Source organism: Triplophysa rosa, linkage group LG19 (assembly GCF_024868665.1).
Source record: "Triplophysa rosa linkage group LG19, Trosa_1v2, whole genome shotgun sequence".
NCBI classification, from domain to species: Eukaryota; Metazoa; Chordata; class Actinopteri; order Cypriniformes; family Nemacheilidae; genus Triplophysa; species Triplophysa rosa.
In genome coordinates, this window is record NC_079908.1 from 9,611,344 (window position 1) to 9,623,969 (window position 12,626).

At 38.3% G+C, this 12,626-nt stretch overlaps 2 protein-coding genes across 2 annotated transcripts; one reads left to right on the forward strand and one right to left on the reverse strand.

Moving 5' to 3' along the window:
- Nucleotides 1-101: 101 nt before the first annotated feature.
- clcn5a (chloride channel, voltage-sensitive 5a) lies at nt 102-8,351 on the reverse strand. The gene is made up of 12 exons (XM_057360617.1): nt 8,272-8,351; nt 7,297-7,482; nt 6,326-6,477; nt 6,131-6,230; nt 5,741-6,051; nt 5,404-5,610; nt 4,794-4,874; nt 4,170-4,715; nt 3,849-4,035; nt 3,229-3,627; nt 2,476-2,692; nt 102-1,941 (listed from the first exon to the last, which is right to left on the reverse strand). The coding sequence occupies exons 2-12, from the start codon at nt 7,439-7,441 to the stop codon at nt 1,851-1,853; spliced, it is 2,436 nt and encodes an 811-aa protein (XP_057216600.1). The 5' UTR covers nt 7,442-7,482; nt 8,272-8,351; the 3' UTR covers nt 102-1,850.
- A 2,162-nt stretch (nt 8,352-10,513) lies between these two features.
- Nucleotides 10,514-11,531, forward strand: si:dkey-22f5.9 (liver-expressed antimicrobial peptide 2-like). The gene is made up of 3 exons (XM_057361057.1): nt 10,514-10,611; nt 10,771-10,934; nt 11,021-11,531. Exons 1-3 carry the CDS (start codon nt 10,540-10,542, stop codon nt 11,064-11,066), a joined length of 282 nt encoding a protein of 93 aa, XP_057217040.1. The 5' UTR covers nt 10,514-10,539; the 3' UTR covers nt 11,067-11,531.
- The last annotated feature ends 1,095 nt before the right edge of the window (nt 11,532-12,626 follow it).

Here is a 12,626-nt window from a genome sequence, read left to right on the forward strand (position 1 = left end):
TATCCTGCTAATATAGTGGTCTCTATTCTGAGATGAGTCATTATGAGATCACACAAAGAACTGTAATGTGTGCACAACCAAATCAAAAAGAAACACTGGAGCAAGTTACATGTTACTGTATTTCATGTTGTGCTTATGAATAAATTACATGGATAATGTGACATTCATATTTAACACTAATGCATAAACGACAATGTTAAAAAACAAGCAGTATACACAATTTAAACAATGAGTACAAATAACCCAACAAATGAATGCAGAGAATCATTACAAATTTCAAACAATGATCAGTCCACAATGCTCTTTTGTCACGAAGTGGCCTTTAATTAAAAATAATAGACAGAAATAAATGAAAATACTGTGAAATGCAGCTAATGAGTCTTCACAATATATAAACTATATATGATAGCCACTGTTATTTTCGAACAGCGTCTACAAAAAAAAGTGTATGTTCCAGCACTGTTTAAAATGATCTATAACGCCTTCATTCTGTGTCCCGCTGTGAATGATTTTAGAAACATATAGTGGTGTGGTACGCAGGGGAATTATTCAAAGACGCTGCAGGCTGTAAACAATTAAACAATCTGGGTTGGTTATGAATATGAGGAAATTACACAATTCAGATGACTACATTTTGCATGCTCAGATTAAATATCAACATGCATGTCAATGGAATAAAATGGTAGGCTGAGTTTTGTGCAGGTAGCATTTGGTAATGGATGAAACCTGAGGGCCTTACAGTAATTTCAGCAATGGACACCTGCAGGGTGCTTTTGTGATCATAGAAGCAATTCATAATACAATGGCCGATCAATGCTCTTGACAGTTGAGTAAAAAAGGTGTAATGGAATGGAATGGAATACCGCAGTAATCCCATGTTCCAAAAGCATTGCATAGGGAAATGCCTCATACGACTTCCCGGTTTTAACAGTGGTGTCATGAACACGTTTTAAAAGCACGTAAAGTTTAGATTTGAAAAGAAGCACATGAAGATCAAAACATCCTAAATGCAACTCATCAGTTGGCAGAACAGTGTTGCCTGTCACACAATACATGCTCACCGAAAAACAGCCCAACTCTGGAATAATTGTAAAAAAAACAAGTTTAAATTGTGGGGAAAATGTAAATCATCATGCTCAAAAAACCTACACTCCTGCCTTAGAAATAAAAACGAAATAACATTCTGCCTAAGAGCTTTCAGAGGCTGGAATACTTGCAAGTGCTCGTGCAATAAAAAAAAGGAAAAATGAACATGTAAACAACAAATAATAAAACTTCAACACCCATGGCATGATGGAAGCCAAGTGAACTTTTAGAAGATGTACATATCACTGAGATTCCTTTTGACGTACCTTAAACTTCCCTTAATTATAGTCATGAAAGATGATTGGTGTAGATGTGTTTTGGGCTTCAGTATATATGATCTAACAGAGGCCATGTAGGTGAATGTTCATATTTTGCAGGAATAGTAACTTACTTGTTATGCTACAGAGGTGATCAGCGCTACAAGTGTTAGGACTGATTTAATTTTAGCAATTTGTTCTCCTTTGACTGTGTGGTACAATTGTAAGTCTTGATATGTTATGATAGGTTGGCTACTTGCGCAGACTCAGTCCCACCTCTTAAGCAATGTGCTGGAGTGCATAGAAATGTGTTGCTTCTGTACGTTCTCCATTCTGTAGCTGTAGCGCTTGCACCAGTGAGTCTCAACAAAATGGTTTTCACAGTGTGTATGGACTCTAATCCAGTACTGACAGTTCTGTAGTGCAAATCATTTGGCCAGACTGGTGTTTTCTGCCCAACGGGTGGTTTCAAACTGGCTACTGATTCATAACGGCCAGTTAGGCGCATCAGTTGAAGAGAATAGAGTCAGGATCTCGGTTGGCCATCTGGGCCATATGTTTCAGAATGTCCTTTTTGGTGATGATGCCCAGTAAACGTCTGCAGGGAAGAAAAAACATTTTCACATTTTTCTGAATTTACTATTTATAGGTATGTGTTTAGGTAAAGTTCTCATTTTTGCTTCATTCATACTAACAATATTTTACATTTTTAAATAAATTATGTTTTAAATAAAAATATTGTTTCTATTTGAATTTATTTGCAGAAAATTAAAAATGGAGAATCAGGTCAAAATAACAGAAAAGATGCTCTGTATTTTTTCAGACCTCTAATACTGCAAAGAAAACAAGTTCATATTTACTTTTAAGCAATACAACAGTAATATTTGTACATGTATTTAGGTCAAGTAAAAATTATTATTCTTATTTTTTAAGTTATTTTTTATGCGATAACCTGGATTTTTATCTCAGTCTTTCACATTGCTGTTGGATGACTTTATGTCACTCCTGAGGTTTGATTTTGTTGAAATTCAACAGACACTGGACTGGACCGGCCACAATACATGTAGAAATGCTGATTAAATGAAAATCTCTTTATTTTTTCTGTGGCTGTAGTTTTGAAATAAGCGTTTACCCGTTGTGAGTGACCAGACACTGGCGCAGTCCCAATTTCCGAAAGATGTCCACCACGATGTCCATGGCAGTGTGATCGGTAACGGTGAAAGGGCTCAGATCCATGATGCCACGAAGCTTCAGTGGGGGAGGGCTATTGGGTGGCTGTGGAGGTGTGTATTCGGTGAAGAAGATTCTGGAAGGGCTAACCACACCCTCCTGACGCTGGCGAGCATTGTCTACCAGAGGGAAATAGAGAATAATAAACCCTCTGTAAAACACAATCCACTGACATGACAAATACAGTAAGAGATTATAATTGTAGGGTTTAGATGGAACGGATCACCAAACCAACAATGAAAACCTTGTCATTCATTTGCTTTAGACTGTCTGGCCCCAAAAGACAAAGTTTCATGAAAGTTATGATACTTCATTCCATCAAGATATGCGATGGAAATATTGGTGTTTGTGTAAAGGTATTGTTACATGATGTTATTTTGTTGTAAGGTGGTATGAGCTTGTTTTGTGTATGTCAGATGTTTTGTAGATTTTTGTGCAAATATTGTATTGTCATGCAAGACAACTTTCAGACTAGTATGACAATAAAGTATCATATCATATCTATTTATATACCAAGTCCTCTTAGGCTAAATGTTATTTTTGTGACAGAAACAATAACAAGCACTATAACAAATAAGATTCAGTTTGCAAAATCAGTAGTTTCCGGTTTCATGAAATTGCCCATAATAAAAGCCACAGTGCGGTATACTCTTACCAATAGAGATAATCAGATCCCTGCGCAACACAAAGCCCACAAGCCTCTGTGACTCGTGCGAGACCACCACTGGAAAACCGCTGTACGACGTTTCAGCAATGAGTGTCTCGACTTCCTCCACGCTCATCCCGTCCTGCACTATTACTGAGAGCGGTGGGTCGCAACGTCGAGGACGCATCACGTCCATGGCCAGAGTCTTGTGGCTGAACTCCTCCTTAGACTCCAGGAAGGGGTAGCCGTTGAGACGGATGTGGGCCTCGTAGATACCCTCTCTACCCAAAGCATCTGCCACCCATTTACTAGTCATGGTGGCGGCCATTAGAGGCACGATGTATTCCAGACCACCCGTGAGCTCAAACATGATGACCACCAAAGAGACGGTCATACGAGTCACACCACCTGCGTATGAAAGACGGATCAGTTTCGGTGGACATAAAAGAGCAAACCATTATTAATGGCTCAGCGTTGAATGAAAGTTCGTTTACTCACCCATGTGTCATTACATTATATAGACACAAAACCACTGAGGCACTTTTCAAAATATCTTCTTTTGTTTTTGAACAGTGACAGAATTTTTATTTTTGGGTGAACTTTGGTTGAACTCCCTTTAACGTACTTACCCAAGCAGGCAGCAGCGCCCACCATAGCGTAGAGGCCTGGGGTGATGCAGTCAGCTCCAGGTGAGCACCAGCCTCTAAATATGATCCAGTCATGGTGGTAATATGCCAACTGCTCCATGCCCACACCAAGCAGCCTACCCGCAATCGCACCTACTGCCATACTAGGAATGAAGAGACCAGACGGCACCTGTTGGGGCACATAGAGGAAAGGTCAACAAAATCAAAAAAGTCATTTTTATATAACATCTGTCCTTGTTTATCACAATTTGGCGTTAAACTGGTCCTGAATGATCAAGCCTTTGAGGTGTTAATGTGACATACCTTCATGCCAAAGGTCACCACAGTGATGAGCATCTTAAAGACCAGAGCCAGCGACAGCTGCCATATGGCCGTGTAAACGTCATGTCCCGCCGGCCTGTCGGGCAGAGCATTGCTGTTGGTCTTGGTAACGCTCATGTTGGCATAGTTACAGAGCTGCGAAGAATCCAACAGGCCGCAATCATTGAACAACTCCGAGATCAGCTCGCTGGTGCTCATGCGAGTGTAGCTGTTGGGAAACGCCAGCAAAGCCGTGATCGCTGTAACAACCAGCACTTCCAGGACAGGGTAATGACCCAGCCGCGTGGTCTTACGCCGACGGCACCAAGCGATGTTTGCTCGGATGAAAAAGGCGCCCCAGATTCCTCCAAAAATACCCAGGAGGATGAAGGGTATCAGCTCCAGCAAGTGCCACGGGGAGTGGAATTCCACATAGAACAGCACCAGCCTGCTGTTACCGAACGGATTGATGGAGCGAAGGGTGAAGGCAGCCACCAACGCAGCAAAGAAAGACCGCCACAGCGTCTTCAGAGGGAAATAATAACTCACCTACAGGAGAAATTGGATTGAGATTTAGTATTGGTCCAATCATGGTCATGACCCTAGATGGACCGCAAGTATGCTTGCCTCTTCCAGACTGAAGAGAACACCTCCGATAGGGGCACCAAAAGCTACGGACACACCAACAGCCGCAGCAGCAGACAAAACCTAGTGGAGACAAAAACAAAAGAAAGCTCAACAATACACCAGGCTTATCACAGAAAAGGATTGAATCAACAAATTCCCTGAAATATCAAAATAAAACGGGATCTTATGTTTGGTCTCGGCTTCTTGATGTCAACATTCTCAGAATGAGTTTACAACATGAAACCACAAAAACAGGCGACCAGAATGTCCTCAGTATGAAGCCGCAAAAATGTAACAACAAATGTGTTTTTAGAGCAAGACACAGAAGATCATTTTCATTTTCAAGTTACTGCATTCCTTCCCAAATCCTAACAGTGATCATAGTCCATTAGCTTTTTTAAATCTATTTATGCTTTAAAATGGTCATATCATCCATAATTAATCAGTAACACGTGCTGTTGCTCAGTTTCTTATAGTAACAGGAAACCAAAGTGTGGAAAAAGTCATTCAAAACAGAAAAGAATAGAACATTTTTCAGATAGAAAAGTCATTAAAAATATATTGATGACCCCTGAGCGTTCCTCAGCACATTTTCTTCTATTCATCGTACCTCTCGTCTCTTTGCCTCATTCTTGCGGTACTTGGTGAACAGGTGACACAGAATGTTGCCACAACAACAGGCTACGTGGACCAGAGGTCCTTCTTTTCCCAGACTGAGACCAGATGACACAGCCAGCACCAGGGTGATGGTCTTGATCATTAAAGTCCATTTACCCAGATAACCCCTGATGATAAACCCGCTCAGTATGGTCTTGATCTAACACATCAAAACAGGAACAAGAAAAGTGTACCATTTCATTAACCATGTCAAACTAAATGTCACATTCACCCTTTCCACAAGTTAAAAAGCCAGATTATGAAACCAGCACTGAAACTCTTTTGCTTACCTCAGGTATCCCAGAGCCACATGCATAGGGGGCAAAGGCCCTGACCAAAGACACCGCCAGGAAAGAGAAAAGCAGAGCCCAGCAGACGTACATCAAATAATTCATAATGTAGGCGAAAGGCCCGTCATTGGTACCCACAATGAGCTCAGCCCAGCTCTTCCAATTAGGACACTTGTCCCTCTCCTGGAAAGTGGTCTCATTAGAAGTCCAGCAGCAGTGCTCATGGTTGAACCAGAAGCCGTTCAGACACACACCCTCCTTTAGATCCGTCATCCAATGGGCAGAGATGTCAATGCCACCAGCCAGGGCACCTAATATAAAAGAGAATACAGGCTAAAAACACATTCTGAAACAATCTTAAGTGATGTTTTAGTAAATTGAAGGACAAACCTGACATCAGTCCCACGAGCAGCATGAGTAGCCAGCCAGAGAAAGCGTCGCTGATACTTTTCATCAGAGCCCAGGTAGACTCTTTACTCTTGGTGGCAATCTAACATGCAAAGCAATTGACCACAAATGAGTACAAATAAGTTGAGTATAACACGTGTTGGTAAGTAAATGATTTTTGGTGAAAATACTGAGAACCTCTCGATGGCGATCCCTGTCTTTGGATTTCTCCCGGACCCAATCAATGGTGTTGAAGTCTTCATATGTGCCCACCCCAGGCACCGGCTCATCTAGCAAATCCATCAGTTTAGGAACCCCATTAGGTCCATCTAAACCTCCATATGAAGCACCTGCACAGATAAGAGACACATGCAGGTAAAACAAATAACCAAATGCGATGGCTAAATGCCTCAGGTGGAATGCCTTATTCATCACATTGTTCGTTTACGTTTATGGTTGTGAACAATCCGGCTGCTTACAGCCCTTCACATGACTTTTATCAGAATGATTTTACCAGTACCAGGAAATTAACTTACACGACAGAAAAACACAGCAATAACAGTTAATAATTGTCCAATTTCAAGAACTCAAGCTTAAGCTCAGAATGACTTAAAATATCAATGCTGCACAGAAAATATATTAGTATTATGACACACATGCACTGTGGAAGTCCCTAACCACTTACCACAGTGGTCTAAGAAGCAGACTAAACAAAGCTCCCTAGAAAGCAACTGGTATCAAACACTGAGGAAGTTCAAGGGAAACAGATGTAATTCTGACACCAGTGACACCATACGAAACTAGATACAGTAGAAATAACTAGAGGGGAGACTTTGATCTGGCTGATAAAAGGATTTGTCAGGCTTTTCTGTGTGTGTGTGTGTGTGGGCAAATACCAAAGTGGTGACCTCAGCGTTTTCTCACCACTATTTTCTCACACACGCACAAACGCTGGAGACCTATACATTACGCATTTGCCCCTAAACCGATATCAAGTGACGAGATAATAACGTTAGAGAAATAATATGACTTGTATTCACACTGTACATGTTCTTTTTTCTACTTTTTCACATCGGAGCCACTTTCAGCCCTCTTTGTCTAATGCCACAGAGATCAACACAATAAACACAGCTGGTGTCGCTGATCACATGGAGAAATGCGAGACTTACCCGAGGAACAGTCCCGGTCCAGAGGTGGCACGTCATCTGTGCTGGAGAAGTCCAGAGTTGCTCCTGCGATCTCCACCATATCCTCATCGCTGGTCCCACTCTGCAGGCTGTTGAAGCTCTCGCCACAATAGCCTGTGTTTTCCATCTTTCCTCCAGACTGTCCCGGACATAGAAATGTCCTTTGACCTGAGCGTAAGAAACTCCATTAAAGTTAAAGCTTGACAGGACCCACCTTACTATTAATGTTTACCATTCAATCTAGATTGAACAGTAACTTGCATGGCTGCAAGCTATGACTCACATCGTCGCCATTGATTTTCATTTATTATATAGCTTTCCTGTAGCTCAAATGTATAGGATAATGCAATGTAAGTCGCTTTGGATAATAAAAGCGTCTGCCAAATGCGTAAATGTAATTACTCTGAATGGTAAGCAATGAATATAAGAAATGTGAATACTGGAAAATGATGATTATTAAGTATTATTAACAAAACAAATTATGTGTATATGTATGTATTACATTGTAATGTACTGTCACGTTGTATAATGATTGGGTGTTATCTGTGTGTCCAGGATATTAGCATGGGTTTACCTCCTGTTACTAAACCATAGCAAATGACATCAGCAAACTTCAGATATAGGTCATTTTAGCTTAGCCAAATAGCTGCCCAAATAAAATGTAAAACATGCACAAAGTCTGCAGCACGGCGTAGAAATTTCACTAACAACATTTATGCAAACCCGATTAAAGCTGTCAACAGTGAAAAACTGCGAAGATTACTTTGGAAAAAACACACCTCTTAGCAAATTAGCAGGATTGCTAAAGAAGGCGGATTGCTAACTAACGGTCATATTCTTTACATTATATAAACTGTGATTTCGTGCCGTCAAGTTAGATTGCTAAAGTATGTATTCATAAAGTCAACAAAACACAAGTTAACTGTCAATGCAAAGCGTAACTAGTTGAACATTTACCTTGTTTGCTATCGTATGTCACTCAGATGCGTATGACGTCCAATCCCCGACAGACATCTATAACCGAGGGACGATCAGATGATGCACTAGCTCTCGATTAACACCGTCTAACTGGAAATAACGTGCAAATGCTGTTTTTATTGATTTTAAAAAATAAAGTATACACAAGACAATGTAAATAAATGTTATTAACAGTTAGGCTGTTATATTCTGGAAAATAATAACAATAGCAAAGATTGACAAACACTATAAATAGGCACTGAAACCAGTTTAATATTGCCATCTATTGGTGACTGTGTAGTAGTACCCTTTCGTCATACTGAAATTAAACACATTGGACACGCAAGAAGGTAAACTACTACAACGTGCTATGGACTTTGTGTTGTCTTCAAAGATCAAAACTGTTCCCAATTTGGAAAAAAGCGTACATGGATTTTCATTTTGTACCGGTTAAATACATAAATGGTGAGGACCGGATCATTCTGTTCAATTACTTTGATCACTTATTCTGAACTTTCATCGTCTGAATCGGTGGTCGTGTCCATGAACTTTATAATATCAACATTTAAGTAGGCTATCTAGATTTATATTTAGGTTTTGTTTAGATTTTAAATATACATTTAATATAAATATACAACGAGACACAAAAGTACAGAAGTTATATTATGGCAAAAAAAGAGTAATGGCACAAAACCATACAGAATCTCAATTAACATTAGATTACTAAAACTGCAGGTATAAAATTATAAAGTAATTGTCTAAAACAAAATAGTTGAAAATATACATAGTCACAAACTTGCATGGTGAACTATGCGAAGATATTAAAATTTTTCACAAAATCTGTTCTTTTTACATTTTTGCATACACATATCGCCTAAGTAAAACATATTCTTCTGCACTATGTACAAATTGTATGGTTGTACATTTGCCTTTTTTAGAGCCTGTTCAGTTTTGTTTCAAACCACTATGTCTGTCCTGCCCTTAATGGCTTTAGATTTTTTTTATGGGCCTGGGAAAGAGGATGCACATACTGTATTACAGTATGGACCGGCCACATGTATCAAAATTAACTTAATGACCTGTTCATTCAAAGAAATTTCTGTGTATCATGTGTTAATATAAGTTTATAATAATATAATATACTGTCAAGGTTCTCGGGTGAGGTGAGACACTGACAGAGGACCCAAGTGCAGACTGGAGGTAAGGGGTTAAACAAGACTTTTAATAAAATAATAATACAAAACAAAGACCCACGATGGGGAACATAACAAAACATGGAAACATGAACAAGGACTAACTAGACTAAGCTAATAACACACTTGACATTAACCACAATAAACTAAACTGACTACAGCACAGGTCCTCAGCACAGCACCTCAGCACAGGACCTCAGCACAGGACCTCAGCACAGGACCTCAGCACAGGACCTCAGCACGATGACACGAACACAACATAACAGTACAATGATCCAACGCAAGACAGAGGACACAGGGGCATTAAATAAGGGGACAAATCAAGAGGGAACAGGTGTGGGGCATGAAACCAATAACGAGTAATTAAGGAGACGAAATGGAGGGAACAGAGACGCCACACCGGAGAGAAAGAGAATGTGGAAGGCCAAGTGGGCCAAAACTTCTCTCTCCACGTAAAACAAAAGGTTCTGTAATTTTTCTGCCACTAGGTCAAGAAAAGCAAGACAAGATGGGGCAGAACCATGACATATACTTAATATAAATAATTGGATGATTTTTTCTTTAAAACACTAAATGTTACATATTGAATAATTTGTTATGTAGTATTTGTTCTGTGTACTGTGAGATAACATGTGCATATTAATCACATTAAAAAAAAGAAATATAAATAGCTTTTCTTGTTTTATAGTGAAATATCATAGTGTGTGCAGTTTTGTTGAATTACATACTTCATATACATGGCTAAATATATCTGTGATACTTGGTAACATGGTAGATTGTTCTTTAAATAGAGCATGTAGGATTGGACTTCTGAGAGACTAATGTTTTACTGCCATTGACCTATTCCAGAAGATGACTGAACATTAATGCCTGTGTAAACTTATGTAAACATTTACTAAACATGTGATTGTATCAGGCCATGTGTCCTGTGCAGAGCAGGAGAGACAGTAAATGAAAGTGAGAGGGAGGGTGGGAGGTAAAATCACTGTTGAAGGGTTATAAATACAGTGGAGAGTGCTATTTCTTTTCTCTGGACACACAGGCAAACCTTCCTTTTAGGAAAAAAACTGCCATAATGCATCTGCATCGCTGTAACATGGCAAAGTTTGGATTTTGCATGTTGCTTTTGTTCGTGGTGATATTTAAGGTAGGTTTAAAACTTATTTGACAACATATTTTTTCACAGAATTTACTGAATGTGTAATGTCTTTTAATGAAAATCTGACACTTTGTATTAAAGTATAGAATATAGAACTTATTATTAACCAGCATGTTAGATATTTACTATTAACTGAAACTGTGTTAGGTATCTAGTGTGCCGGTGGTGACCACTGAGATACAAACCGATCTTCCAAAATCTCGTATACTGCATCGCATGGCACGAATGTCCCCTCTGTGGCGAATAATGGGATTCAAACCATATGGAGCTTATTGTCAGGACAATATAGAGTGTTCCACGGGATTCTGCAGGTATGTTAATCACAATCTATTTATTGCCATCTATTTATTAAAATCAGAATTCATAATTGAACCTTAATTGTATTTTCTATCCACAGGAATGGTCATTGCTCTTTCAATGGCAATGGGCCTGTATATTCTTAGTGAAACGAAGCCTGGCATTATGCACAGAAAAAAAAGTATTTGAGTTAAGCCATCATATGATTATATGTCATTTGTGTGTTAATATGTGCTTGTATGCTTTAAGCACTTTAACTTTAAAACTGTGTGTAGTGCCATACATGCAGTATGGAAAATGTTGTGGTGTCTGACTTGAAAAGGTACATCTGTTACACTGGATATGTTTTATATTCAACACATAAAATAAGATCATCTGCGGTCGATAATAATAAGTGTTGTTTAATCTGTCTAAACTGTCGAAAGGATTATTAAGTATGATGTCTCCTTAAAAATGCATTTCTTATTTGCTGTCCTTCCGAAACCTCGGAGTTCCAAATTCACAGTTTTTTAGGAAAGGGATAAAACAGTGTGTTTTTAAATAATTGAATACTATGTTGTTAAAGTCGACAAGCACTTTTAAATACTTTTTACTGGTTAGATAATTGCAAAACCCAGTGACAAACATAAAGCGTGACTAATAATAGTGATTTTAAGATAAAAATCACAAAATATGATACAAGGTTGCAGAAGGACAGCAACAATATGCTTAAAATAATATATGTGATCTTTGATATAAAGTACTGTATTTGTTAGGATATGAGGGTGTACAGAAGGCCTCAGTGATGTCATTTTTAAATCTGCATTGAGCCAGTAGAGAACATGCAGAGTTGCACACAGTGTGTTCTTCTTCTCAGAAACCAATGACAAAGGCCACTGGAGTTCATCGGTATCCACATGTTGAGTGGGGTTATTTGCACAAGAATGTACTGTAACAAAATGATCTCATTGTACTGTCAATGACCTCAACATGTAGCCAGATTACATGTATCCTGTGTGACAAAGGAGGGCAAAGTTTAAATTTGTCAAATAAAACACAAAAAACACTTTAATGGTCTCTTAAGGTCTTTTTTATGACAATACCATTCTTTCAATGTATGTTGACAGAGGACATATTCATTTCCTTGAAAATAATTGTGTACTTGTAACATTATTGTGACGTGTGAATAATTTCTAAGTATTGATATCAACATATTTTGATATTTAACATTATTATTCTTTATACGTTTTCATACATTATTCAGTGGCAGAAAAGGTATATAAGAGATACTTTAGAACAGATGTTTTTAACTAAATTTCATTAGACATTGATGCTTTTATTATTGACAAAAACATCTTTAAAATCTACAAAGACAATACAAAACTTTAATTATTTATATTTTGAATAATTCCATATATAATATTTGCTTTTTTCTTGTTAGCAGCACTGAAAAAATGTTTGATTAACATAAAAAAAACATCAGTTGCACATATTACATCTTTGTTTACTCGGCATGATCTATATGTTCAGGGCGCCCGGTTTATGTTTGATAAACAAACATATTTTTAAATGTTAAAGTTTCATATTTTGATTTAAAATTCTCAACTCAAATATTTTTAGTTATTGGATCATAAAATCTTCATTTATCTTCTCCAACACAAATCACTCATGTAGTCCCAACTTGAATGGTTTAAGTTGGATAAATAAACCTGAAAAAATCATGTGGT

Excerpts from the sequence above, each read along its gene's own strand:
- clcn5a (XM_057360617.1), bottom strand. The coding sequence starts at position 7,441 with ATGGAAAACACAGGCTATTGTGGCGAGAGCTTCAACAGCCTGCAGAGT. Across the intron at positions 3,628-3,848 it reads GGGCGCTGCTGCCTGCTTGG|GTGGTGTGACTCGTATGACC; the intron begins GTAAGTACGTTA and ends TTTCATACGCAG. Across the intron at positions 1,942-2,475 it reads TGTCTGGTCACTCACAACGG|ACGTTTACTGGGCATCATCA; the intron begins GTAAACGCTTAT and ends TCTTCCCTGCAG.
- si:dkey-22f5.9 (XM_057361057.1), top strand. The coding sequence starts at position 10,540 with ATGCATCTGCATCGCTGTAACATGGCAAAGTTTGGATTTTGCATGTTG. Across the intron at positions 10,612-10,770 it reads TGTTCGTGGTGATATTTAAG|GTATCTAGTGTGCCGGTGGT; the intron begins GTAGGTTTAAAA and ends AAACTGTGTTAG. Across the intron at positions 10,935-11,020 it reads TGTTCCACGGGATTCTGCAG|GAATGGTCATTGCTCTTTCA; the intron begins GTATGTTAATCA and ends TTCTATCCACAG.